We start from the raw sequence: 25,179 nt of genomic DNA on the forward strand, positions 1-25,179 counted from the left end.
TTAAATGGGCATTTAATCACCTCTCATACATTTCTAGTTTTATTTCCAAAGTGTAAAAGGGCAAAATTAATACTTGAATGTATTAACTGATGCTGGATTACATTGTATAAACTGTTCCAATCTGTGATACATATGTTCTGCTGCTGCTTTTCTTGGCAGTGTTGAAGACCAGATGGAGCAGTCATCCTTGTGCTTTTGGGACCTTGTGGAAGGTAGTGAGAAAGCAGTGGTAGGAACGACATGTGAGTCTCCTCTATTCTGGACTTTTATAGCAAATACTAAGCTTGATGTCAGGAGGTTTAGTATGATATGGAGGATCTAAACTGTCAGTGCATCAGAACTTACACATCTGACTGTACCATATGTCTTCAGTAGGAGAATGGTCCCTTTGTTTAATTGTGTTCAAAGCAGCTGTTGTGTGGTATTGCACTCTAAAATGGGCCTTCAGGAGAATTTGAAGTGGCAAGTCAGTATGATTTGGAACAAGAGTTAAGTACCACTGCTGGCTTCCACACTATCTTGATCATTTAGGGGTTCAGCTCAGTGTCCTGAATAGTGTAGCACTTGTTCTATTTAAGAATCTTAAATCTATGCATTAATAAGAAGGCTTAACCACCAGAAAACATGAATGGCTTGTTCTTAAGTGATTTGAAGATAACCTGAAGAGACTAGTCCTTTTAGCTTCTTAAATAGCCATTGGGTAAAATGACCAAGTACAAATGGCCAGATGTGAAGAATGAAATTGCATGGTTTATGAGATAAAACCTATTAAAACTAATAAACTTTTGTCTTTTGATTTCTTCCTGTTTAGAAAATACCCAAGCACATATAACTTTCAAGATTTCTAAGTTTTACATGTAAATCACAAGTGTACTTATGTTCCCAGTTACTGAGGAAGCAGAAGGATTGCTTGAGATGAGGAGTTTGAGGCTTGCCTGATTAAATATAGGGAATACTGTCTCCAAAAAGAAAAGATAAGAAAGAAAATGCCTTGGAAATTGTTTGGGAGTTTTTAAAAATAATGAAATTTTATGTTTTTTGATATTCATTCATTTATTTAGTGTGCCTGTATGGGGCTTGAATTCAGGGCCTGGACACTGTCCTTGTTTTTTTTTTGTTTTTTTTTTGGGTCCGGTCGTGGGGCCTGAACTGTGGGCTTGGGCACTGTCCCTCAGCTCTTCAGCTCAAGGCTAGCGCTCTACCACTTGAGCCACAGCCCCACTTCCGGCTTTTTTCTTTTTGCATATGTGATGCTGAGGAATCGAACCCAGGGCTTCGAGCATACAAGGCAAACGCTCTATCACTGAGCCACCTTCCCAGCCCCTTGGACACTGTCCTTGATTTTTCACTTAAGACTAGAACTCTACCCTTGAGCCATAGCTTCCCTCTGGATTTTTTTTTTTTTTTTTTGGTCCGGTTGTTGGGACTGAACTCTGGGCCTCGGCGCTGTCCCTCAGCTCTTCAGTTCAAGGCTAGCGCTCTACCACTTGAGCCACAGTGCCACTTCTGGATTTTTTTTTCTTTTTGCTTATGTGGTGCTGAGGAATCAAACCCAGGGCCTCATGCATGCAAGGCAAGCGCTCTACCACTGAGCCACCTTCCCAGCCCCCCTTCTGGATTTTTTTGGTGGATAACTGGAGATAAGAGTTTCACCAACTTTCTGGCCTGGGCCAGCTTCAAACTGTGATCCTCAGATTTCAGCCTCCTGAATAGCAAAGATTACAGGTGTGAGCCACTGGCACCTGGCTGGTAGTTGTAATAAAATTAAATTATACTTCCTGTACAACCAAGTAATAACACTTCAGTCCAAGGAAAATGCAAATGTGTTCATACAAATACCTGTGTGTGAATGTTCTTCCTGTTTCTTTTTTTTTTTTTTTTTTTGATCAGTCATGGGGTTTGAACTCAGGGACTGAGTACTTTCTCTGAGCTTTTTCACTCAAGGCTAGCACTCTACACTTGAACCATAGCACCACTCCTGGATTTCTGGTTGTTAATTGGAGATAAGAGTTTTATGTACTTTCCTACCTAGGCCGGCTTTGTACTGTGGTCCTTAGATCTCAGCTTCCTGAGTAGCTAGGATTACAGATGTGAGCCACCAGCCCCTGGCCCTGTTTCTATTCTCAATAGTCTTCAGCTAGACACAGTCTTGATGCACATCACTGTAATTGACACAGGAAACAGTATGGATGAATCTCAGAATAATTATGCTTGAAATTATGGTGAAAGAAGCCAGACAGTAAATGAGTATTTATTGTTTTTAATTTATATGAAATTCTGAGAAAGGCTTTTGGTTGCCAGGGACCAGAAGAGGGGATTAATTGTAAAGGAACATGAGGGAACTTTTGGGTGTGGTGGTGAAAATGCTTTATATCATGGTTCTAAAGGTAGTAACATGACTATGTATCTGTTAGAATTATGCACTTAAAAATAAGTAAATTTGGGCTGGGAAGGTGGCTCAGTGGTAGAGCACTTGCCTTGCATGCATGAGGCTCTGGGTTCGATTCTTCAGCACCACATAAGCAAAAAGTAAAAAGACCGGAAGTGGTGCTGTGGCTCAAGTGGTAGAGCGCTAGCCTTGAGCTGAAGAGTTGAGGGACAGTGCCCAGGCCAAGAGTTCAGGCCCCACAACCAGACCCCCCCCCCCAAAAAAGTAGATTTTGTCTTTTAAAGAAATAATAGTAAAATTAAGTTATGATGATTGCTTAGTTTGGGAATTATGTTTTTACTGGATATTTAAAATGAAATAGTCTTTAGATCTGTATTTTGTAGTATAGCAACTTTAATAGCAACTTAAGATTTTTCTTGATCATCTAATGGTGATGTGCTAGGAGTGACATCAAGCTTAACTCAAGTAAAATATTTAATTATGGATTTTTAAATTTGTTTTTTTATGCTGGTCCTGGGGCTTGAACTCAGGGCCTAGGCACTGTCCCTGAGCTTTTTGGTTTAAGGCTAGTGCTCTACGACTTGAACCACAGCTCCACTACCAGCTTTTTTGGTAGTTAATTGGAAATAAGAGTCTCACAGTCGTTCCTGTTTGGGCTGGCTTTGAACCTGTGATCCTAAGATCTCTGCCTCCTAGTAGTTAGGATTATAAGCATGAGCCACCAGCATCTGGTTTAAATTATGTAGTTTAAAGATACTTAAGGAGCTGGGAATGTGGCTTAATGGTAAAGTGCTTGCCTAGCATGCATAAGGCCCTGGGTTTAATTTCTTAGTACCACATAATCATAAAATAAATTTAATAAAAAATGTTTTAAATATACTTAACGTCCTGGAATGGTGACTCATGCCTGTAATTCCAGCCACTTGGGAAGTCTTGCCTACCAAGTTTTGGCCCTAGTTCAAACCCCAGTTACTGCCTCAAACAAAGCAAGAAACAACTTAAGAGATTGTTTTGAATGGGTTATGTTTGAGGAATTAACTTTTCCTTTACCAAAGCCTTAATTAATAAGGAAGAATAGTAGCTAATTACAATGTTTGAGGAGTAGATGAGAAAAGTGCCTTCTCTCTCTCAGCCCAGGGAACCAGTGTACTCTTCTGTGACATTCTGATTAGGTGCGCTGATATTTGTTTACTCATTTTCAAATAGTAGAAATGGAGTTTACCTTGCCCATGTAATTGTAACCCCTCTGTACGGTATTTTCATAATAAAAAAGAAAAAAGAAAAAGAAATGGAGGCCCAGATAAGCTTAAGTTATTTGCTCAGTTTTGAGATCTTATCTTCTAAAGTTTAAGTTGCTGCAGCATCAAATAAAGATGGACTACCTATTAGCTTTTCATGGTACTTACTATTCCAAGTTTCCCCATTGTAAACTATATACTATAATTAGGATAAAATAAGGATAAGGTATAATAAGGATTAAGTATAACTAGCCAGACAAAATAAGGATTTCTAGTTCTTAGAATTTTAATAAACTATTTGATTATATGATAACTTTTAATCACTCTTTTTTTAGACAAACATGTGAAAGAGCTACTGTCTCAGTTGCTGAACTCAGGTTATTTTGAAAGCATTCCAGTTCCCCAAAATTCTAAGGAAAAAGAAGTGTCCTTAGAAGAAGATATGCTAATACAGTCAAAAAAGAAAAAACAATTATTGAAGACTGAATCTATCAAAGAGCCAGGTTTGTTGTAATCTCTGAAATTCTTTAGTGGTTACATTTTTAACCTGATTTAAAAACTTAGCATACAATTAGTTATACAAGGATGATTTCATGGATTTGCATGCATATATATAATGTATTCTAATCTATCAGCTCACCCATCACCTTTCTTTACCCCTTCCTCCTTCCTAATACAGTTTCAGTGTGTTGCTTGTTTTATTTTCATGCAGTGTATTTTGACTATTCATCCTCTTTCACCCTCTTTAACACTGCATATTGATTGATTGATTGATTGTTGGTCTTGGAGCCTGAACTCTGGACCTAGGTGCTGTCCCTCAGCTCTTCTGCTCAAGGCTAGCAATCTACCACTTGAGCCACAGTGCCACTTCTGGCTTTTTTCTGCATATGTGGTGCTGAGGAATCAAACTCAGGGCTTCATGCATGCAAGGCAAGCACTCTACCACTGAGCCACCTTCCCAGCCCCAACACTGCATTTTTAAACAGTCATGATTTTAATTTGTTGGATTCTAGATACATGGAAATTATTACTTGCTGCAAGATAAACCTAGGTTTAGGAGCCACTCTTTTTTTTGTTGTTGTTAGAATTCAGAGTGAAGCCTAATAGAAACATTAGGTTATTTTTTTTTCTGAGAAACTACATTAGTCCCAAGTGAGACATTTGTGAAATCTGAATGAACTGTTAAACCTGTTGTAAGATAATTCCATTTAAAACTTTAGTTTAGGGGCTGGGAAGGCTCAAGTGGTAGAGCGCTAGCCTTGAGCTGAAGAGCTAACAGACAGCACCCAGGCCCAGAGTTCAGGCCCCACAACCAGCAAAAAAACAAAACTAACATTCCCCCCCCCAAAAAAAAAACAAACAAACCTGTAGTTTAAATGTAAGGTATGGTAGAATCAAATCCTGTTGTAGGATGAGAATGTAAGTAACATAAGGTTAGTGTGTTGATGTAGGGGGGAAAAAGTTAGGGAAGGAATTTTCACAATTATCATTTTCTTGGAAAAGAAATACTTTTTTTTTTTTGCTGATCATGGGGCCTGAACTCTGGGCCTGGGTGCTGTCCCTCAGCTCTTCAGCTCAAGGCTGTCAGCTCTACCACTTGAGCCAAAACATCACTTCCAGCTTTTTCTGTTTATGTGGTGCTGAGAAATTGAACCCAGGGCCTCATGCATGTAAGGCGATCACTCTACCACTGAGCCAACTTCCCAGCCCGGAAAAGAAATACTTTAAGCAGAATTTTTGCTTTCTGTTTATTGGGTTGGATTTACTAAAGAAATAATCTTTCGGGCTGGGAAGGTGGCTCAGTGGTAGAGCGCTTGCCTTGCATGCCTGTGGCCCTGGGTTCGATTCCTCAGCACCACATAAGCAAAATAAAAAAAAGCCGGAAGTGGAGCTGTGGCTCAAGTGGTAGAGTGCTAGCCTTGAGCTGAAGAGCTGAGGGACAGCGCCCAGGCCCAGAGTTCAGGCCCCACGACCGGAACCAAAAAAAAAAAAAGAAATAATCTTTCTATAGAGGTAAACAAGGCAGGGCTTTAGGTAAAGTCTGTTCCTCTGTTTACCTTTCTCTTAAGAATTTCTTGATGTTAATCTGGCTTGGAAGAGGTTTTATTTAATTATTTGTTTATTTTAAAATTTTTATTTATTCAGCCTTGAGCTGAAGAGCTGAGGGACAGCACCCAAGCCCAGAGTTCAGGCCCCACGACCGGAACCCCCCCCCCCCCAAAAAAAAAGAGGTTTTAAAAGGCTCTATTTCAAGTTGAGATGACTAGTTATTGTGTCATGAGATCTGAACTCTAAATTTACTTACTTATTTATTGCTGGTACTGAGCTTTAACTTAGGGTCTGGGCATTGTCACTTAGCTTTTTTGCTCAAGGCTGATGCTCTACCATTTGAGCCACAGCTCTACTTCCAGGTTGATTGGACATAAGAACCTCAGGGACTTTTCTGTTTTCAAACTGTAATCCTCATATCTCAGCCTCCAGAGTAGTTAGGATTACAAGTGTGAACTAGTGGCACTTGGCTAAAATTTCAGTTTTAATAAAGCAATGTTCGTTGGTAGGAGAAAATAATCTTAATTTTTGAACAAGAATAAATTGATTAGCTATGTATGATGGCACAGTCCTGTAATCCCAGCACTCTGGAGGCTGGGGTAGGAGGATCATGAGTTTGGCACAAGTCTGGTCTACAGCAAGACCCTATCTCAGAAGAATAATTTTGTAGCTAGAACTTGACCTTAGTGTTGTTTTTTGTTTTGCATGTACGTATGTTGCTTTTTGGATTTTTTTTTTTTTTTTTTTTTTATGTGGTAGTACTGGAGTTTGAATTTGGGGCTTTGTGCTTGTTAGGCAGGCCTTCTACCACTTGAGCCACACCCATGACTCACAAGTGTCATACATAAGAGAGACATTTAGTGGCGCGTGGCTCAAGTGGTAGAGCGTTCACCTTGAGCTGAAGAGCTGAGGGAAGGTGCCCAGGGCCCAGAGTTTAAGCCCCATGACTGACAAAAACAGGAGAAACATTTGATTCAGTGACCCTCAGCCTAGTGCTTTTTCTTTTATTTTGCAGTAAGGGGGATTAAACCAAGGCATTGTGCATACTGGAGAAGTTCTACTACTGAGCTCCAACCCAGCCCTTTTACATACTTTTGACCAATAGGCAATTGTTAGCAATTGCTCTGCAATAAATGCACTTAATTACATTATCACATACCCTGAAATGTATTCCTGGAATGAACCCAGTTGTACTCCATCTAAAAACTTGTCATTAGCCAGTATTATTGAATGTTGTCTTACCTTTCAGAGTGTCTTATGGAACTTCCAGAGCCAGCGATACAACCGCAGGAGGTAAGAGGCTGGGAGGCCATCGGCAGCTGGTATTTTCTCAGACTTGTGTGCAGTGCTGTGGAAGGGAGATGAGGCTCTGGAGCTAGACTGCATGAGCTTGCTTGTGTCCTAACATGACTTTGGGCAAGATAGCCCACTGTGTCTGTTATCTGCATACCTAAAATGAGCATATTAATAATATCTGCTTGATGGGGTTATTATAAGGTTTAAAGCTGTTAACCTAAATTACTTAGATTTTTGGTCTGACATATAATGACATTGTATTGTTATATTGTTTTGATCCCTATGTTAGAATTTAAAGATGTGCAGGATTTTAATCTTTGGAGTTTATTCATACTGGCAGGAGAAGAGGGTATATTTGCTCTTTTTCTAACTAACATGGAAATTTGTGGAAGCTGGAAAGAATGGGAGAAATAATTGATATATGACAGAAATAAAGAAAAGGCTCTTAGCCTGGCACCAGTGACACACACATTTGTAATCCAAGCTACTCAAAAAGCTGAGAATTTAGAATCACTATTTGAAGCCAGCTGGTTCAGGAAACTTCCTGAAACATTTATCTCCAATTAACTTCCAAAAAGCCAGAAGTAAAGCTGTGACTCAAATAGTAGAATACTCTCCTTGAGTAAAAAAGCTAAACAAGAGTATGAGGCCCTGAGTGCATGCCTCAATACTGGCACAAAAAAGAAAAGAAAAAGCTCATAATAAAACTAAACAGTATAACTTCCTGTGTTTGAACTGTCCTGTGCTGTAATGTGTGAGGGCGTTAAGTAGGTGAAAGGTCCTATGGCTGGCAAAGGCAAAATAGTCCGGGTAAATTACAGGTCTAAATCAAACAGTTGTGGTACCATACTGTGCAGTTAGTAGTAGTAAGTTAAACCATAAATTGCTGCTTTTGAAGTGTCAAAGTTTCTGTGAATTGAGAGAAAAAGAAAGGGACAAGAAGTCAGTGAGTATTTTCAAATAAAGACAAAAGCTTCATGTCTGCATAGTAGCTCAGGCCAATGGATACATTAATATGAATAGACTGAACATATAAGGTCTATAAATCCTATGACTCAAGTAATTATTTTTCTGGTTAAGTTTTTGAACAGACGCTACATGACAGAAATAGATTATTTGAACAAACATGATGAGGAGCGATCTTGGGAAGCAGATTTTGCTAAGAAACCAAATCTCCCTAAATGTTGGGATATGCTTAGTCAACCAGATGTTCAAGAGAAGACACAGGAAAGACACACAAAGTCCTGGGAGCCTCCTGCAAAGCACCAGGGTTCCTTAGAACAGAGGAAACAAGAGATTCCCAAGCTCAGGTTGGCTGTGCAGGAAGGACAGAAGCAGCAGCAGGAGATCTCCAAGCCCAAGCCACCTCCCAGCCAGTGGAAGCAAGAAACCCCAAACTCTGAAACAGGACGCCCTGAAGAGGAGCAGAAGAGGCTGGAGACACCAAAGCCTTGGGCCATTCCACTGCAGAAAGAACAAGAGCCGAAGAAACAGACTCCAAAGTCCTGGACATCCTCCCTGCAGAGTGAACAGAATGTCGGCAAGTCGTGGGCTACTCCCAAAGGCAAAGAGCAGGACTCAAAACAGCCAGGGACTCCCAAATCCTGGGAAGACAGTGTTGAGAGTCAAAAACACTCTGGAACACCACAGTCACCGCATTCTCCACAGCCTTGGGGTGCAGCCAATGCAGGCCTACCAAATGATCAGCTCCTGCCCGGGAAGATGAATACAGAACCCAAAGATGTGAGTAGATTCAAATGTCTGCTGTCAGTAGAGGCCTACTAGGAGTTAATAGTAACTTTCTAGTTCTCTTTTCATATCCACAATAAGACCTATATAAAATTAATGTAATATACTTAACTCTTAGGGTTAGATTTATTGTTTTCCATAGAACACTGGAAGTTTCAGTGCAATGTATCTTTAGTCTACCTTGATGAAATGTCTACAATTATAAAAGTTTTATTTATTTATTTATTTACTTTTTTTTTTTTTTTTGGGTCCGGTCATGGGGCCTAAACTCTGGGCGTGGGAGCTGTCCCTCAGCTCTTCAGCTCAAGGCTAGCGCTCTACCACTTGAGCCACAGCGCCACTTCTGGCTTTTTTCTTTTTTCTTATGTGGTGCTGAGGAATCGAACCCAGGGCCTCATGCATGCAAGGCAAGCGCTCTATCACTCACCTTCCCAGCCCCTATTTTTATTTTTATTTTTATTGTAGTGCTTGAACTCAGGGCCTGGGCTCTTTCACTTAAGGCTCATGCTTTACCACTTTGAGCCACAGCTCCATTTACAATTTTCAGGTGGTTAATGAGAGATGAGTCTCATAAACTTCCTGACAGAACTGGCTTTGAACTGTGGTCCTCAGATCTCCAGTTTCTGAGTAGCTAGGATTATAGGCATAAGCTACCATTGCCCAGCTCACTTAGATATTTTGCTCAAGGCTGGCACTCTATCACTTGAGTCACAGTTCCACTTCCAGATTTTTGCCTTTTAATTGGAAATAAGAGTCTCCTAGACTTTCCGCCCAGGGCTGGCATTGAACCATGATCCTCAGATCTCAGTCTTTTGAGTAGGTAGAATTACAGGCTTGAGCCACCAGCACCTGGCAGCTTTCTTTTCCCTTCCCCTTCCCCTTCCCCTTTCCCTTTTTCTCTTCCTTTCTCTTCTCCTTCCCTGTGTATGTGTCAGTGCTAGTCCTGGGCCTTAAATTCAGGGCCTGAGCACTGTCCCTGAGTTTTTGCACTCAAGGCTAATGCTCTGTCAATTGACCCACAGATCTACTTCTGATATTTTAGTGGTTAACTGGAGATGAGTCTCACACCACGTTGCTGCACAGGCTGGCTTCAATTTGCCATTCTCAGAGTTCAGCCTCCTGGGTAGTTAGGAACTCAGGCATGAGCCACTGGCAACCAGTTCCTGATTTATATTTCTGTGCCATATTAGCCAGTGGATTTCTAAGTCTTTTGTTTTCTGCCAATGTGAGGAATCATTTTGCTTGGGGAAAGCAAAGCATTATGTTTTATAACTAAACTACCTTTAGCTCATTTTTGCCTTGAAGACAGAAAAATTCAGTTATTTGTCCTATGAATTTTTGTTTTGCCAGTTCTGGGGCTTGAATTCAGGGCCTGGGCACTGTCCCTGAGCTTCTATTGCTCAAGGCTATTACTCTACCACTTGAGCCACAGTGTTACTTCTGACTTTCTCTGTTTATGTGGTGCTGAGGAATTGAACCCAGAACTTCATGCATGCTAGGCAAGCATCTACCACTAAGCCACATTTCCAGCCCATGAATTTTTTTAAGACACTTGTCTTGCTGTATAGTCCAGGCTGGCCTCAAACTTGTGAACTTATGATCCTTCTGTCTCACTCCCCTGAATGGTAGGATTCCAAGCAATGTATTCTTCTCTTTTTGGTTTACCCTTACCGCTCTGTTTCTTCAAGTCCTAATATTAATTTATCTTCTATACCCTTTAGAAGATTGATAGTCACATTTAACTCATTAAATACCATTACAATAGTAATTGTAGAGTAATAACTTTTGACAAACGTATTGAAAAACCCAGTTTAATACCTCAAGAAAACTGTTTGAAAACTCCTTTACCATTCTAGAATATTGATGACATTCTATGTATTGGGTGGGATTTAAATTAGGGGTGCTTAGTTGGAAAGGTTGAAATTCATATTTAATTCACCTTTATGGCAAAGAGAGCATTATAATTTGTCATAGGTGTGTGTGTGTGTGTGTGAGACTCAGAGGACAGAGTTACTAATGCAGTTTTTGTATGGCTTTGCAGTCTCCCTTTGCCTAGAATATGATTATAATCTAGGACACAGTAGAGTTCAAATCCAAAAGACTATATAACCCAAAGTTAACCACTACAGGTAGTACTTTTCTCCCCAGAGAGGCCATCTTACAGGCCCAGATGTTTATCTGGCACTTGTGAAGAGATACTGATGAAGACAGGCATGCTGATGGCTCCGAGAAGTGCTTGTAAATCGTAGTATTGTAGGTTTTTTAATTAGAGATATGCAACAACTTTTAGCATTTTAGCATGAGAGCTAAGCACTTTATAAATGTAATAGTCCCCAAGAGTGTAATTTTTAACAAAATGTAATAATTTATCTTCTTAATTCAAAGTGTGTGTATGTTTTGTCTTATGGGTCTGTGTATACTTATATATACATACATCTTAATGTTTTTGAACTTATGTACATCTTAAAGATGGTATGTATGTTTAATGTAATGGTATTTTTGCCTTGGGAAAAATCAAGATGATTGGTGCATCTTACCATAGAGAAAATATGGTAACCAATATCAGTAATAAAAATACTATTAAAATGTTTCTTTGTTTTTTTTTCTTTCTTTTTGATGTTGGTTCTGAGTCTTGAACTCAGGGCCTGGTACTGTCCCTGAGCTTTTTTGCTCAAGGATAGAACTCTACCATTTGAGCTATACATCCATGTCCAGCTTTTTTGTTTTTTTTTTTTTTTTCTTTTGGTCCAGTCGTGGGGCCTGAACTCTGGGCCTGGGCGCTGTCCCTCAGCTCTTCAGTTCAAGGCTAGCGCTCTACCACTTGAGCCACAGCGCCACTTCCGGGTTTTTTCTTTTTGCTTATATGGTGCTGAGGAATCGAACCCAGGGCCTCAGGCATGCAAGGCAAGCGCTCTACCACTGAGCCAACTTCCCAGCCCATGTCCAGCTTTTTTGAATGTTCATTGGAGATGAGAGTCTCATGGGTTTTCCTTCCCTGACTGGCTTTGAACTATAGTCCTCAGGTCTCAGCCTCCTGAATAACTAGCACTACAGGTATGAACCACTGGCACTTGGCTTTTTTACTAATTTTTGTGGAGTTTTTTGTCTGTTGTGGGGCTTGAACTCTGGGCCTGGGTGTTGTCCCTCAGCCCTTAGGCTCAAGGCTAGTGCTCTACCACTTGAGCCACAGTGCCACTTCTAGTTTTCTAGGTGGTTAATTGGAGATAAGTCCAAGGACTTTCCTGCCCAGTCTGGCTTTGAACCACAATCCTCAGGTCTCAGCCTCCTGAGTAGCATGAGCCACTGGTGTCCGGCTTTTTGTGTTTATTTTAAAAATATCATACAATAATAATTCAAGGGAGTTTTATGAAAACACTCTTTTAACAAGGGAGTTCTATTTTGAACATCTTTCTTTTAGAAAAAGAATATTTTAATTTTAGGAAGATTTGTTTTACATTAAAGTTACTCTGAACAGGAAAAACTGAAATTATTTAAAAATGCTTTTTTTTTTCCCCACAGCACTAGGGTTTTAATTCAGAACCTTGTGCTTACCCAGCAGGCATTCTACTGGTTGAGCCATGACTCTTGCTCTCTCTGGTTTTTTTTTTTTTCATTATTTTTTAAAGGGTCTTGACTTTTTGCCTGAGTTAGTCTGGGCTGTGGTCCTCCTATTCCTGCTTTTCACATAGCTGAAGTGAAGGTGTATGCTATTATTTGCAGTTTTTTATTGGTTGAGAAGTAGTCTGGCAAACTTTTTGCTTTGGCTGGCTTTAAAACCTAGATCCTACTGATCTAAGATGCCTCCCTGAGTAACAAGGATAAAGGGTGTGAGGCACAGCCAGCAAGAAATGCCTTTATGTGGAAACTCTTTACCTGTGATAGTTGTAGCAAATGATCCTTGCTGTTTTAGTTTCATTAAGATGTGATGGTAACCTAAGATTCCTGACTTAGGCTGTTGACTTTGAATTTCACTCTTATACATGGTGGGTTTGTCTTGTAGGTGCCTAAGCCAGTGCCTCAGCCTGTAGGTTCTTCCTCTGCCCTTCCAAAGGATCCAATACTGAGGAAAGAAAAACTGCAGGATCTGATGACCCAGATTCAAGGAACTTGTAACTTTATGCAAGTATGAGCTGTTTTTAAAGAGATTCTTAAGTGATATTCATGGAGCTACTAACTTCTAACTGAAGCAAGCAGTACAGTGAAATTGTTAAGCACATGAATTCCACTGTCCAAATGAGCAAGAGTCCGGTTCTGCTGGCCCCTAGCTCCCAGAGCAAGTAACTTACCCTGTGCCTCAGTTTTTTTATTTGAAAAATTAAGGTAATAGTTACTACTTCCTGAGTGTCATGAGTAAAGATGCGAAGTAAACATGGAAAGTGCTTCAAGCATGATTCCTGCCATAGGTCATCAGTAGTTGTACAGAGCCTTTGAGAACCTGCTCCTGCCTTGTCTTCCATGCATTGAAGACTGGAATACATCCAGGGATGTAACATGCATCCAGACATAGCAGGTTGTAAGCTTGCACAAAATCAATAGTTAAATGCTAAAATTGTGTGAACGTACCTTTAAACTGTGTCATACAGACTCTTAACAGAATTACAGAATAGTGTGATATTCATGAAGGGCTGAAATAGTCAAATGAATATATTTTTAAGGGAATAACATATTTTTGCTTTTGATTTAGGACTGGAATTAAATTCCATTCCTGTCACTTGCCAGCTATATTCAAGATGAGTTATTTAACTCCCAACCTTGTTTATTTGCAAACACATTATATATTTCTTAAAGAACTAAAATGCTCACTATAAGTATATAACATAAGTAAGTGAAATATGGAAGGTTTCTCTGAAAGAAGCAAGATGTACAGACAGGAGAAGAGAATGCTTTCTCATTATAAAAATGTTTAGCAGCACAATCCAGTGAATGGTTGAGATAGATAATTAGATAATTAGATAATTGGGTATAGTAGAAATCAAAGTTCGGACTAGACTAGGATTAATGTTTTATGCTTAAGACCTCAGATCAGGAATGACTTTCCAAAGTTAGGCCTTCAGACTGCTATTATGGTTTTAATTCAACCTTAAGGTATGACAGTTACTTTAAAGTTTTTGTGCTGATACTAGGGTTTGAACTGTGCTGGCTTTGTGCTGGCTCTGCTTGTTTGCTCCCGACTGGCACTCTACACTTGAACAGCTTTTTTTTTTGGTTGGTTGTGGGGCTTGAACTCTGGATGTTGGCACTGTCCCTCAGCAATTGAGCTCAAAGTGAGCGCTCTACCACTTGACCCACAGTGCCACTTCCCATTTTTCTGGTGGTTAATTGGAGACAAGAGTCTTAATGGACTTTCTTGCCTGGTCTGGCTTTGAACTTCAGTCCTCAGATTTCAGCCTCCTGAGTAGCTACCAGCACCTGACTTGAACAGCTTTTTGCTGGTTATTTTGCAGATGAAATAGATTTTGCTGCCAGGCTGGCTTCTTCTGGATCTCAGCCTCTTAAGTAGCTGGGATTACAGGCCTGAGCCACCAGTATCCAGCTTAGAGTTTAATTTTGACTCTTAAGTAAGTTAATATCTTGAGTAAAGTAACATCGTGAGATAGTTAATAGCTACTTACCTACACTTTAGCCAGATACTTCCAACTAATAACCTAAGAGTAACTCCATGAATAACAATGATAATAGCTTTTAAACCGAGTAGTTTTTGTTCATCCTCACAATTTAAAATCTTGTGACTAGGAGTCTGTTCTGGACTTTGACAAACCGTCAAGTGCAATTCCATCCCAGCCGCCATCAGCTCCGCCAGGTAGCCCATTAGGTATGTAATCATTGGAGACATAGAACAAACAGCTTTAGAGCTTGTAGTTGTTCTTTCTTTTGTTTTGGTCCTGGGGCTTGAAGTCAGGGCCTGGGATCTGTCTCTGAGCTTTTTTGCTCAAGGCTAGCACTCTATTACTTGAGCCATAGCTCCACTTCCATAGCTAACAGTTGTTTCCTTTACAAATCATTCACTCTAGATAGCTTGAACTAGTAGCCTCTGTATTAACTTATTCGTTGTGCCTGTCTATCTCTCATCACTAGGTAAGTTGCCATTAGGCAATAATGGCTTAAACTGACCTTTTTGCATTTTTTGGAGCAAATCTGTAAATAAAAATGCCCATAGCTGTTTCTGCAGTTTAAAAAAATGCCCTTGCAGTGATTTCTGACTAGAACTTTATTGACTCTCTTGGTTTCTAAATCTAGTATGAAGGCTTGTGGATCCTCACTGTGAGTAAGATTACCTCAAAGCAGAGATTAATATAGTCACTGATGATGCAGCATGGATGGGAATCTAGTGGGGTACTTCACAGCCTAGGCTTTCTGCACATGCCAGCTTTTCTTAGGCAAGTGGGGCTTGAACCATAGCCATAGTCCAGCTGTGTGGGCAGTGAACACCAACACGAGACTGGTGCAGTAATTATTCCTAGAGATTATGTAACAGAAGTGATGGATGTTGAAAGAAACAGAACTGAAAACTATGTGGTTAGTTGCAAAGCCTGTTAATATACATAGAGAGAAAGAAACCCTAGATGACCCAGCTAAGACTTAATTATGAAACTTAAGTATATTAGTTAATAACTACTCCTGGCACCTCAGATTTTCTCTCTCAGTTTCACCAGTGTTACCAGTTTATTTATGTAGGTTGTAGGGCTTGAATGCTGGGCTTCGGTGCTGTCCCTGAGCTCTTCAGCTCAAGGCGAGCACTCTACCACTTGAACCACAGTGCTACTTCTGGTTTTCTGGTGGTTAATTGGAGATAAGAGTCTCATGGACTTTCCTGTCTGGTCTGGCTTTGAACTGTAATCCTCAGATCTGAGCCTCCTGAGTAGCTAGGATTACAGACCTGAGCCACTAGTGCCCAGCACGTTATATTTAAAAGGCAGTTTTTTTTTCTTTTGGAAGCCTTTCACCCATGTCACATTAAAACATCACACCTATCACAGGTAGACTTGGTCTTTCCCACTCCTGTACCATCTGCACAGATGAAGAATTCTTGGGCTCTTATAGTATATGGTGGGGCTTACGACCTAGTTCTTTGCCCAGTGCTTCCTTTGACAATGTAAACTTCACTTTCTTCCCATTAATGTCCATTGACTTTTCTCCCTCGGTTATTTCATCCTACAGTATCTACAGAACAAAATGTGTCCAGTCCAAATGACTTTCTTCAAGAGCCATTAAAGGTAACTTCTCTGGATTGCCTTTCATTTACTCTTTGCTACCCATGGAAGGACTCTTGCTTTGGCAAGAATGAACTTGACTTTTTGGTTCTAATATATCTAACTGACTTGGTAAAAGTGTTCTAAGAATATCTAGTGTTTCAGGAAGTGGAGCTGTGGCTCAAAGTGATAGAGTTCTAACCTTGAGCAAAAGAGCTAAGGACCTGTGCACTGTCCCTGAGCTTCTTTTGCTCAAGGCTAGCACTCTGCCACCTGAGCCACAGCACCACGTCTGTTTATTTTTTCTGTTTATGTGGTGCTGTGGAATTGAACCCAGGGCTTCTTGCATGCGAGGCAAGTATTCTACCACCAAGCCACATTCCCAGCCCAAAAAAATTTTTTTAATAAAAAAGAATATCTAGTGTTTCAAATAAAAAACAAGTGGCCCTAAAATGTTATATGATGACTTCTGTTGCAAAAATTGGTTATAAAAGGAAAGGTTATCTAAATTAGTAAGGAAAGAGCAATCCTGAAGAATAGATGCCTTGTCTAAAATATTATATTGTTGTTGTGCTAGGAAGTCACCTAGTCTATTAGCATAGGAAAGGGTCTGAAAAAAGAAACTAATTCTGTTTAGTCTATAGTTAACTAGTTCCTCCCTCATCCTCATAAGAATTAACAATCTGAGAAACTATGCTTTACAGAGTGTGCTTAGAAACCCAAAGGGGGACTGGGAAGGTGGCTCAGTGGTAGAGCGCTTGCCTTGCATGCCTGAGACCCTGGGTTCGATTCCTCAGCACCACATAAGCAAAAAGAAAAAAGCTGGAAGTGGCACTGTGGCTCAAGTGGTAGAGCACTAGCCTTGAGCTGAAGAGCTGAGGGACAGCGCCCAGGCCCAGAGTTCAGGCCCCATGACTGGACCCTCCCCCCCCCCAAAAAAAAAAAAACCCAAAAGGGACAGCCTGGCACCAGTGGCTCACACCTGTCATCCTAGCTACTCAGGAGGCTGAGATTTAAGGATTGTGGTTCAGAGTCAGCTTGGGTAGGAAAGTCCAGGAGACATTTATCTCCAATTAACCACCAAACTGGAAGTGGTGCTTTGGCTCAAAGTGGTACAGTGTTAGCCTTGAGCGAAAAAGCTCAGGGATAGCACCTAGGCCTGAGTTCAAGCCCCAGGACTGGCAAAAAAAAAAAAAAAAAAAAACCACCAAAGGGAGATCTCTGACTGCCACATCACATGCCCTAGGTTCCCTGGCCTTCTGGTCATTTTAGTGTGTGTGTGTGTGTGTGTGTGTGTGTCCTGGGGCTTAAACTCAGGCCTTCTGGTCATTTTAGAGTGTGTGTGTGTGTGTGTGTGTGTGTGTGTGTGTGTGTGTGTGTGTGTGTGTGTGTGTGTGTGTGTGTGTGTGTGTGTGTGTGTGTGTGTGTGTGTGTGTGTGTGTCCTGGGGCTTAAACTCAGGCCTTCTGGTCATTTTAGAGTGTGTGTGTGTGTGTGTGTCCTGGGGCTTAAACTCAGGGCTCAGGGCCTGGATGTTGTCCTTGAGCTGTGGTGCAAGTGGCAGAGTGCCAGCCTTGAGCACAAAAGCTCAGGGACAGCTACCAGGGCATGAGTTCAAGCCTAGAACTGGCACAAAAAAATAAAAATAAAGAAAACATGCCTTTTACAATGTATACCTTCCTGTGTCTAGGCTACTTCTCCAGTTACCTGTGGTTCAGATGCTTGCTTGTTGATGACTAATCAGGCTTCATCAGGATCTGAAGCAGATTTTATGACCTCACAGACTGCTAAGGTAGCTAAATACCAATTGTCTTCATTTCTTTTTTTTTTAATTGTGAAAATACCATACAGAAGGGTTACAATTACATAGGCAAGCAATTGTCTTCATTTCTTTCCTGTCTAAAAGAATTAATAAGGTGCTGGTGGCTAATGCCTGTAATCAGGAGGCTGAGATCAGAGGATCACAGTTTGAAACCAGCTGTGGCAGGAAAGCCTGTGAGACTTTTATCTCCAATTAACCAGAAAACCTGATATGGCTTGGTAGGTTACAGTGCTAAGTCTTGATTGCAAAAGTTCCGGTTACAGCTTCCAGACCCTAAGTTCAAGCCCCATGACCAACCCTTTCTCTTCCCCCCCAAAATAAAGTAGAACCGTCTTATGAATTATAGGCATGATAAGTTGAATGATGTGGTATTTGTATTGATTATATATTACTTTCTATAGATATTGGTCTTCCAAGATTTATACAGGGTACTTTATCGTGGCTGTCCCATATAAGTAGATTTATATATATATATATATTTTTTTTTTATTGTAAAGATACTATACAGAGGGTTACAGTTACATGAGTGAGGTAATGAGTACATTTCCTATTGAACATTGTTACCCCCTCCATTGTTTTCTCCCTACCATCCCTTCCCTCCCTACCTTCCCCGAAGTTCTTTTTTTTTTTTTATTGTGATTAAATGATTACATAATTTCCCGAATTTCACAGTATTGTGGAGTAATGATGCTCATTTAAAGTCACAAGTTCATTCTAACTTTCCTGGAGCAAATTGTCTATCACAGTCTATAACATATAACGGTGTTCACATGTTATATACCATACATGTGATCAGCAGCATGGGAATATTTAGTAGTGGTTCGACCAGATGAGTGGGAGTTCTTTGTTTCTTAAGTCCTGTTAGTTTTGTCGTATCCCTAACATTTTGGATTTAGCATCCACTTATCAGGGAGACCATGTACCATTTGTCTCTTTGCTCTTGGCTTACCTCGCTCAACATAATTCCTTCTAGCTCCATCCATTTCCCTGCAAATGCCATTATTTTGTCATTTCTAATGGCTGCATAAGTAGATTTATATTTACTTACTACCTTCACATATGTAATATATGTTGATTTTTAAAAGGAAAAAGTGCAAAATTGTAAGTAAGACTAAGTCAAGTTTCTCGTTGTACAATACTGAAGGAATACTTAAGAGAAAAATCTCTTAGAAATATAACTGATGTCTTAACTTTTATAGTATTAATATTAATTCAGTTAGAATTAGTCTCTGTTCAGTCTTTTCAAAAAGCACTTTGACAGTTATTAGTCATGCTTTTAGTTCTGTGTGTGTATGCTTGCACATGTGTGTTCTGGAACTTGAACTCATATCCTGGGCTCTGTCCCTGAGCTTTTTTTGTTCAAGGCTGTAGCTCTTCCACTTGAGCCACAACTCTAGTTTTTGGTGGTTAATTGGAGATAAGAATCTCATGGACTTTCCTGCCCAGGCTAGCTTTGAACTGTGATCCTCAGATCTCAGCCTCCTGAGTAGCTACGATTTTAGGCATAAGCCACAGGTGCTCAGAGCTGTTTTTGTAGTTTTTGCCATTTGAGCAAAGTCTTGAGAATTTTGGAGGACAATTTAGCAAGAATTAGGTTTTGCTTTGGGATGAACTATTGTATATGAATATGTATTCATTTCTAGAATATAAGAAAGCATAAATAGGGGCTGGGAAGGTGGCTCAGTGGTAGAGTGTTTGCCTTGTATGCATGAAGCCCTGGGTTTGATTCCTCAGCATCACATAAGCAGAAAAAAGCTGGAAGTGGCACTGTGGCTCAAGTGGTAAGAGTGCTAGCCTTGAGCTGAAGAGCTGAGGGACAGCGCCTAGGCCTGGAGTTCAGGCCCCATGACCGAACCCTCCCCCCCCCCCAAAAAAAAAGAAAGCATAAATAATAATTTGCTTTTATGGTGCTAACTTGGTCAAAATTGAGACAGCCCTTTTTTACTTTAATAATTCTTTCAATGTATTTATTTTATGTTCCTCTCCTACAAACCTGGTTCTTCTAAAGAAAAGGAGGAAGTGATTGTTGGTTAGTGACTCACAGTTATCTGCTTCATAATCTGATTAGGATTGGATTCTGTTATCTTTTTAAGATTTTGACATCTGTATGTCAACAACTAGATTGTTTTTTTGATTACTCAGAACAGGATTGGTTTTCTTCCGGCAGCTGAATTAAAAATCCACTAGGGTGTCTTTAAACAGTAACACTTAGGATTCTAACCCCAGGTATTTCCTAGGTCAAATTGTGTTGGATAAAGTTTTAATGCTATTCGATTCTTTATTCAAAAATAGGATTTCACAATTTGAAAGATCTACGTGCTTGTAAAAAGTTGAGCCCCTCATTTGTTAGACTGATTATTAGGGAGACTCTTTGGCTCAGTCAGCAAGCCGTGCAAAGCAAATACTAGTGTGCCTCCTCAGCAACTGAGATTTGAAATTGCAAGCAAAAGCTATTGTCTTGCATTCCTGCATTCAAATGCCAGCCTAAAGAATTGCTGACTTTTGTGAGTTTGGGGTTGAGTGTAAGTTCACTGCTTGTTATATGGCAGGTAATTGGCTGATGGTGCATTTCTCCTCTCCAGGCTGCAGTTCCCCCAAGCAAGCCTCCATCTTGCCTGGTGTCTCCCAACCCTCCTGTGTCAAAGGGCACTGAACAGGGCTTCCAGTCACCTCCAGCAAGTAGTTCACTAGCCATGAACACAGCGCCCTTTCAAGCCATGCAGACAGTGAGTATGAATCTAAGATGAGGACTGCAGTCCAGTGTTCCATTGAAGACTCATTGTTTCTCTTAAGTCTGCTGACTTTATATGAAAAATCTGCCATTTGTACCACTCTTATTTGGGCCAGTAGTATTTACAGATTTTATCCAATGGAAATACTGTTGGTGATAGAGGAATATTAAATCCATAACCTGTTGACTTTTCAGTAAGTGTATTCAAACATTGTTTCCTTTGTGACAATTAGCAGGCAGACGTGGTAAACCATCAAAATGTGTGGGTGGTTTAATACCCAGCACATTCACACCAGGAAGAAAAATGAAAACTAGCATAATACATGGGTGAGAAACATTATTTTCTGGCATCAACAGTAGTGATGATGACTAATAGTGTGACAGTGATGGGGAGCCTGGAATAAGGACAGGTACTTGGGTGTTTGTCATCGTAGAATCTTTCTATAACTTCACCCTGATCTTGCTGGTTCTGAGGGTCTTTGTTTTATGTTTAGTTTTTTGTAGTGTTTTAAATGACTAAGTATTTCTCTACAAACTGTAGTTAAAACTGGATTTATATTTTATCGAAACACAAGAGTACCATACAATAGTTCTTCCCAAAGGAAAACCCCTTAGTGAGCTATTCAGTTCTTTTCTTTACAGGGCCTTGTGTTCCACTCCAGCTTATTTGCAGTGAGGCCATGGAGTAGCAGTGGGAACAGACACAGTGCTGGGAGATAGGCTGGGGGACTTCTCAGTGCATGGTCAGTTACTTGGCTTGCTTTCCTTCTTTCCCTGATGGTGCACAGGGCCACTTTGGATTTACCTTTTCTTTTCTTTTTGCCAGTCCTGGGGCTTGAATTTTGGGCCTAACCGCTGTCCCTGAGATTCTTTTGTTTAAGCCTAGCACTTTCCCACTTGAGTCACAATGCTACTTTCTGAGTCATTTATTGGAGATAAGTCTCATGGACTTTCCTGTCTGGACTGACTTTGAACCGTGAACCTCAGATCTCAGCCTCATGGATAGCTAGGATTATAGGCATGTCACTGGCATCCAGCAACTGGTTTTTTGCCGGTCGTGGGGCCTGAACTCTGGGCCTGGGCGCTGTCCCTCAGCTCTTCAGCTCAAGGCAAGCACTCTACCACTTGAGCCACAGTGCCACTTCCAGCTTTTTCTGCTTATGTGGTGCTGAGGAATCAAACCCAGGCCTCATGCATGCAAGGCAAGCACTCTACCACTGGGCCACTTTCCCAGCTCAACTGTTCACTCTTAAATTTGACGAAAGAAAAGGGAAATTCAATGAGGTGCTAGACATAAGTTTAACCAGTAAAAAGCTAAAAGTAGAGCCTTGGCTTAAGTGATAGAGTGCTAACCTTGAGGAAAAAGCTAAGGGAAAGCACCCAGGCCCTGAGTGCAAGCCCCAGTACTAGGATGGGAAAATGACCACAAACAAATGTGAATCAATAGTCCATTACAAATGAAATTGAGGTTTTTACCTTTTGAAGTCCTGTGTAACTTGTCAGACTCATCCTCTAGGCTGACTTAGACATGCCTGTCAGTACCATTTGCTTAGGCCTCTGTCTGCTCTTCCTGTTTGAAGCCTGTTAAGTTCAAATTAGTTCTTATTCACTCATTTATGAAGCTAGCTAGTATTTATGGAGTTGGGCACAGTTTTTAATTAGTGGGTTTAGCAATGAAAACTAACAAGGGAATGCTCACAGAGGTAGAGGTAGGGGACAGAGAGACAATCAGTTTTTGGTTGGGTGCTAGTGGCTCAGGACTGTAATCCTAGCTGTACTTAGGAGACTGAGATCTGATGATTGCAGTTTGAAGCCAGCCTGGGCAGGAAAATCTATGAGACTCTATCTCCAATTAACCACAGAAAGCTGGAAGTTTAGTTGTAGTTCAAGTTCAAGCATAAAAGCTTGGGGACAGTGACCAGGCCCAGAGTCTAAGCCCCAGGAATGGCGCGCGTGCGCGCACACACACACACACTTACACACACACACACACACACACACACACACGCACACTTACACACACAAATCAGCTTCCATGCACAGTAAGGAAAAAGGGAGTGGGATCAAGAAGCCAGAGAGTAGTAATACATGTGTTATTTTTATGACTGTTTGCCAGAAGCTAGAAGGTCATGGCCTACCATGTGGTAATTTAGTAAATGGCAAATTATTTCATTATTCCCACCCCCCTTCCTTGTTGGAGATTGAACCCACCTCTGAGATATGTATCTCTAGATCTTCTAGCCCGTCCTCCCTCCCTCCATCCCTCCCTCCCTCCCTCCCTCCCTCCCTCCCTTTCCTTCCTTCCTTCCTTCCTTCCTTCCTTCCTTCCTTCCTTCCTTCCTTCCTTCCTTCCTTCCTTCCTTCCTTCCTTCCTTCCTTCCTTCCTTCCTTCCTTCCTTCCTTCCACACTTGCTAGGTAGATACTGTGCCAATTAAGCCATGCTCCTAGCCCTTTTTACTTTTAAGTAGAATTTGATTTTTTTTGCCAAGAAGAGGCCTCAGACCAGGATCCTCCTGTTGATGGCTGCTAAGCTGTTTTAATTGACTAAAATGGAGTTCTCCTAGTCCTTGCCTCCTGAGTAGCTGGGATTACAGGTGTGAAACCACTTCAGTGAGCCTCCTTTTAGTTTTTTTTGTTTTATTTTGTTTTAATAAAAAGGACCCTTTCTCCTGAATGACTTTTATGCTCAGTGAGCATTATTATGATAGAAGGATTAACTTTTACTATTTAGTTTCCCTTCTGGTAGAAATCAGAATTCTGTTTCTTTATTGTGGTACATAACGTAAATATATATAAAAAACATAACTTTTTCATTTTAGCTATTTTAAAGTGTATCATTGGAAAGGTGGCTCGGTGGTAGAGTGCTTGCTTTGCATGCATGAGGCCCTGGGTTCCATTCCTCAGCACCACATAAGCAGAAAAAGCTGGAAGTAGCACTGTGGCTCAAGTGGTAGGCTAGTGCCTTGAGCAAAAAACAGCTCAGGGATGGCGCCCAGCCTAGAGTTCAGGCCCCATGACTGATGCCCTCCCCCCCCCCCCCCAAAAAAAAAAAAAAGTGTATAATTCTTTTTTTTTTTTTTTTTTTTTTTTTGCCAGTCCTGGGGCTTGAACTCAGGGCTTGGGTACTGTCCCTGAGCTTCTTTTGCTCAAGGCTAGCACTCTACCACTTGAGACAAAGCACCACTTCCAGATTTTCCTATTTATGTGGTACTGAGGAATCAAACCCAGGGCTTCATGCATGCTAGGCAAGCACTCTACCTCTAAGCCACATTCCCAGCCTAAGTGTATAATTCAGTGTTATCAATTAACTCAATGGCACATTCAGAGAAACCATACCATTATTTCCAGCACTTTTTCTTGATCTCAAACACAAACACTGAACTCATGAAATAATAACTCTAATTCTCCCCATCTCCAGCCAGGACTGATTGATTTCTGTTTTACCTTCAGGTTATTTGAATTTACCTATTAAAATTACCTCATGTAACTCAAATCATGGAGTTCTTTTTCTTTGGTGTCTGGTTTGTTTCACTTAGCACAATGTTTTTGAAGCTCATCTGTGTGACAGCTTCTGTATTTATGACTGAATAATATTTTCATTTTATGTACATATGTTTTATGTTTATGTTTTGTTCATCTGTTATACTTAGATTATCTGTTTTTACTATTGGCTCTTAAAAATAATGCTGCTATGAATATGGTATTCAAATATCTGTTCAAGTCCCTGCTGTCACTTCTTTTGTCATTTCTTTCTGTAGAAGTGTAATTGGTGGATCAAATGGTAATTTATGCTTCACTTTTGTGTGTGTGTACTGGCATTGAGGTTTGAACTCTGGGCCTGGGTGCTGTCTCTTCGATTTTTCCACTCAAGGCTGGCACTCTCCTACTTGAGCCACACCTCCACTTCCAGCTTTTTGGTGGTTAATTGGACATAAGAGTCTTACAGACTTTCCTTCCCAGACTGACTTTGAACTGTGATCCTCAGATCTCAGCCTCTTGAGTATCTAGGATTATAGGTGTGAGTTACTGGCACACAGCTTAGTTTTACTTTTTGAGAAACTACCATACTGTTATCCATGGTGGCTGGCAGTGTATGTAGGTTCCAGTTTCTCCATATCCTACTAGCTTGTTTTTTGTCATTTGCCAGCTGCGGTCCTCATGGATATTATGTGGCATCTGTGGTTTTGGCTTACATTTTCCTAATAATTAATAATGTTGAACATATTGTCATTCACTCATTAGCCTTTCTTTGGAGAAATGTCTGTTCGTCTTCTGCCCATGAGATAGAAGTTTTAAAATGTTGTGGATGTCCGCTCTATGCCTGTGCTCGGAACCTTCACTAATAGCTTCTTGTAACCTCTCTCTTTTAAGGTATTTAATGTGAATGCCCCTTTGCCCCCTCGGAAAGAAGAACTAAAAGAACCTCCTTACTCACCTAGCTACAATCAGAGTTTTACTTCAGCCAGCACACAGACACCGCCCCAGTGCCAACTGCCAGCTATTCATGTAGAACAAACCGTCCTATCTCAGGAGCCTGGTAAGATCTTTGCATATATTTTCAAGATTTAGACAAACAGTTCATGAACTGAAAAGCAAATCGATGGTAACACTTTCAAAGTCCTTTCCTGCCTAGTAAGAATCATTTCTTCACATATTCCTGAAGGGTTGAGAAGCACCTTTTCTGCCCTGTAATGCTTTTTGTTATGTTCTCTAAG

The 25,179-nt window shown here is 40.6% G+C and overlaps 1 protein-coding gene across 4 annotated transcripts in view; it reads left to right on the top strand.

The window, feature by feature from the left end:
* Nucleotides 1-25,179, top strand: part of Caprin2 (caprin family member 2) — a 53,154-nt gene that overhangs the window by 17,205 nt on the left and 10,770 nt on the right. For all 4 annotated transcript variants that reach the window (XM_042677684.1, XM_042677686.1, XM_042677683.1 and 1 more), the window contains exons 6-15: nt 160-242; nt 3,963-4,130; nt 6,926-6,969; nt 8,053-8,715; nt 12,722-12,844; nt 14,455-14,533; nt 15,880-15,935; nt 17,601-17,702; nt 20,315-20,458; nt 24,836-25,001. In XM_042677684.1, coding sequence (XP_042533618.1) covers nt 160-242; nt 3,963-4,130; nt 6,926-6,969; nt 8,053-8,715; nt 12,722-12,844; nt 14,455-14,533; nt 15,880-15,935; nt 17,601-17,702; nt 20,315-20,458; nt 24,836-25,001 — 1,628 coding nt within the window. The remainder of the gene's footprint in view (nt 1-159; nt 243-3,962; nt 4,131-6,925; nt 6,970-8,052; nt 8,716-12,721; nt 12,845-14,454; nt 14,534-15,879; nt 15,936-17,600; nt 17,703-20,314; nt 20,459-24,835; nt 25,002-25,179) is intronic.

Source organism: Dipodomys spectabilis, unplaced genomic scaffold, assembly GCF_019054845.1.
Source record: "Dipodomys spectabilis isolate Male_0828 unplaced genomic scaffold, ASM1905484v1 ptg000039l, whole genome shotgun sequence".
In the NCBI taxonomy this organism is placed as follows: Eukaryota; Metazoa; Chordata; class Mammalia; order Rodentia; family Heteromyidae; genus Dipodomys; species Dipodomys spectabilis.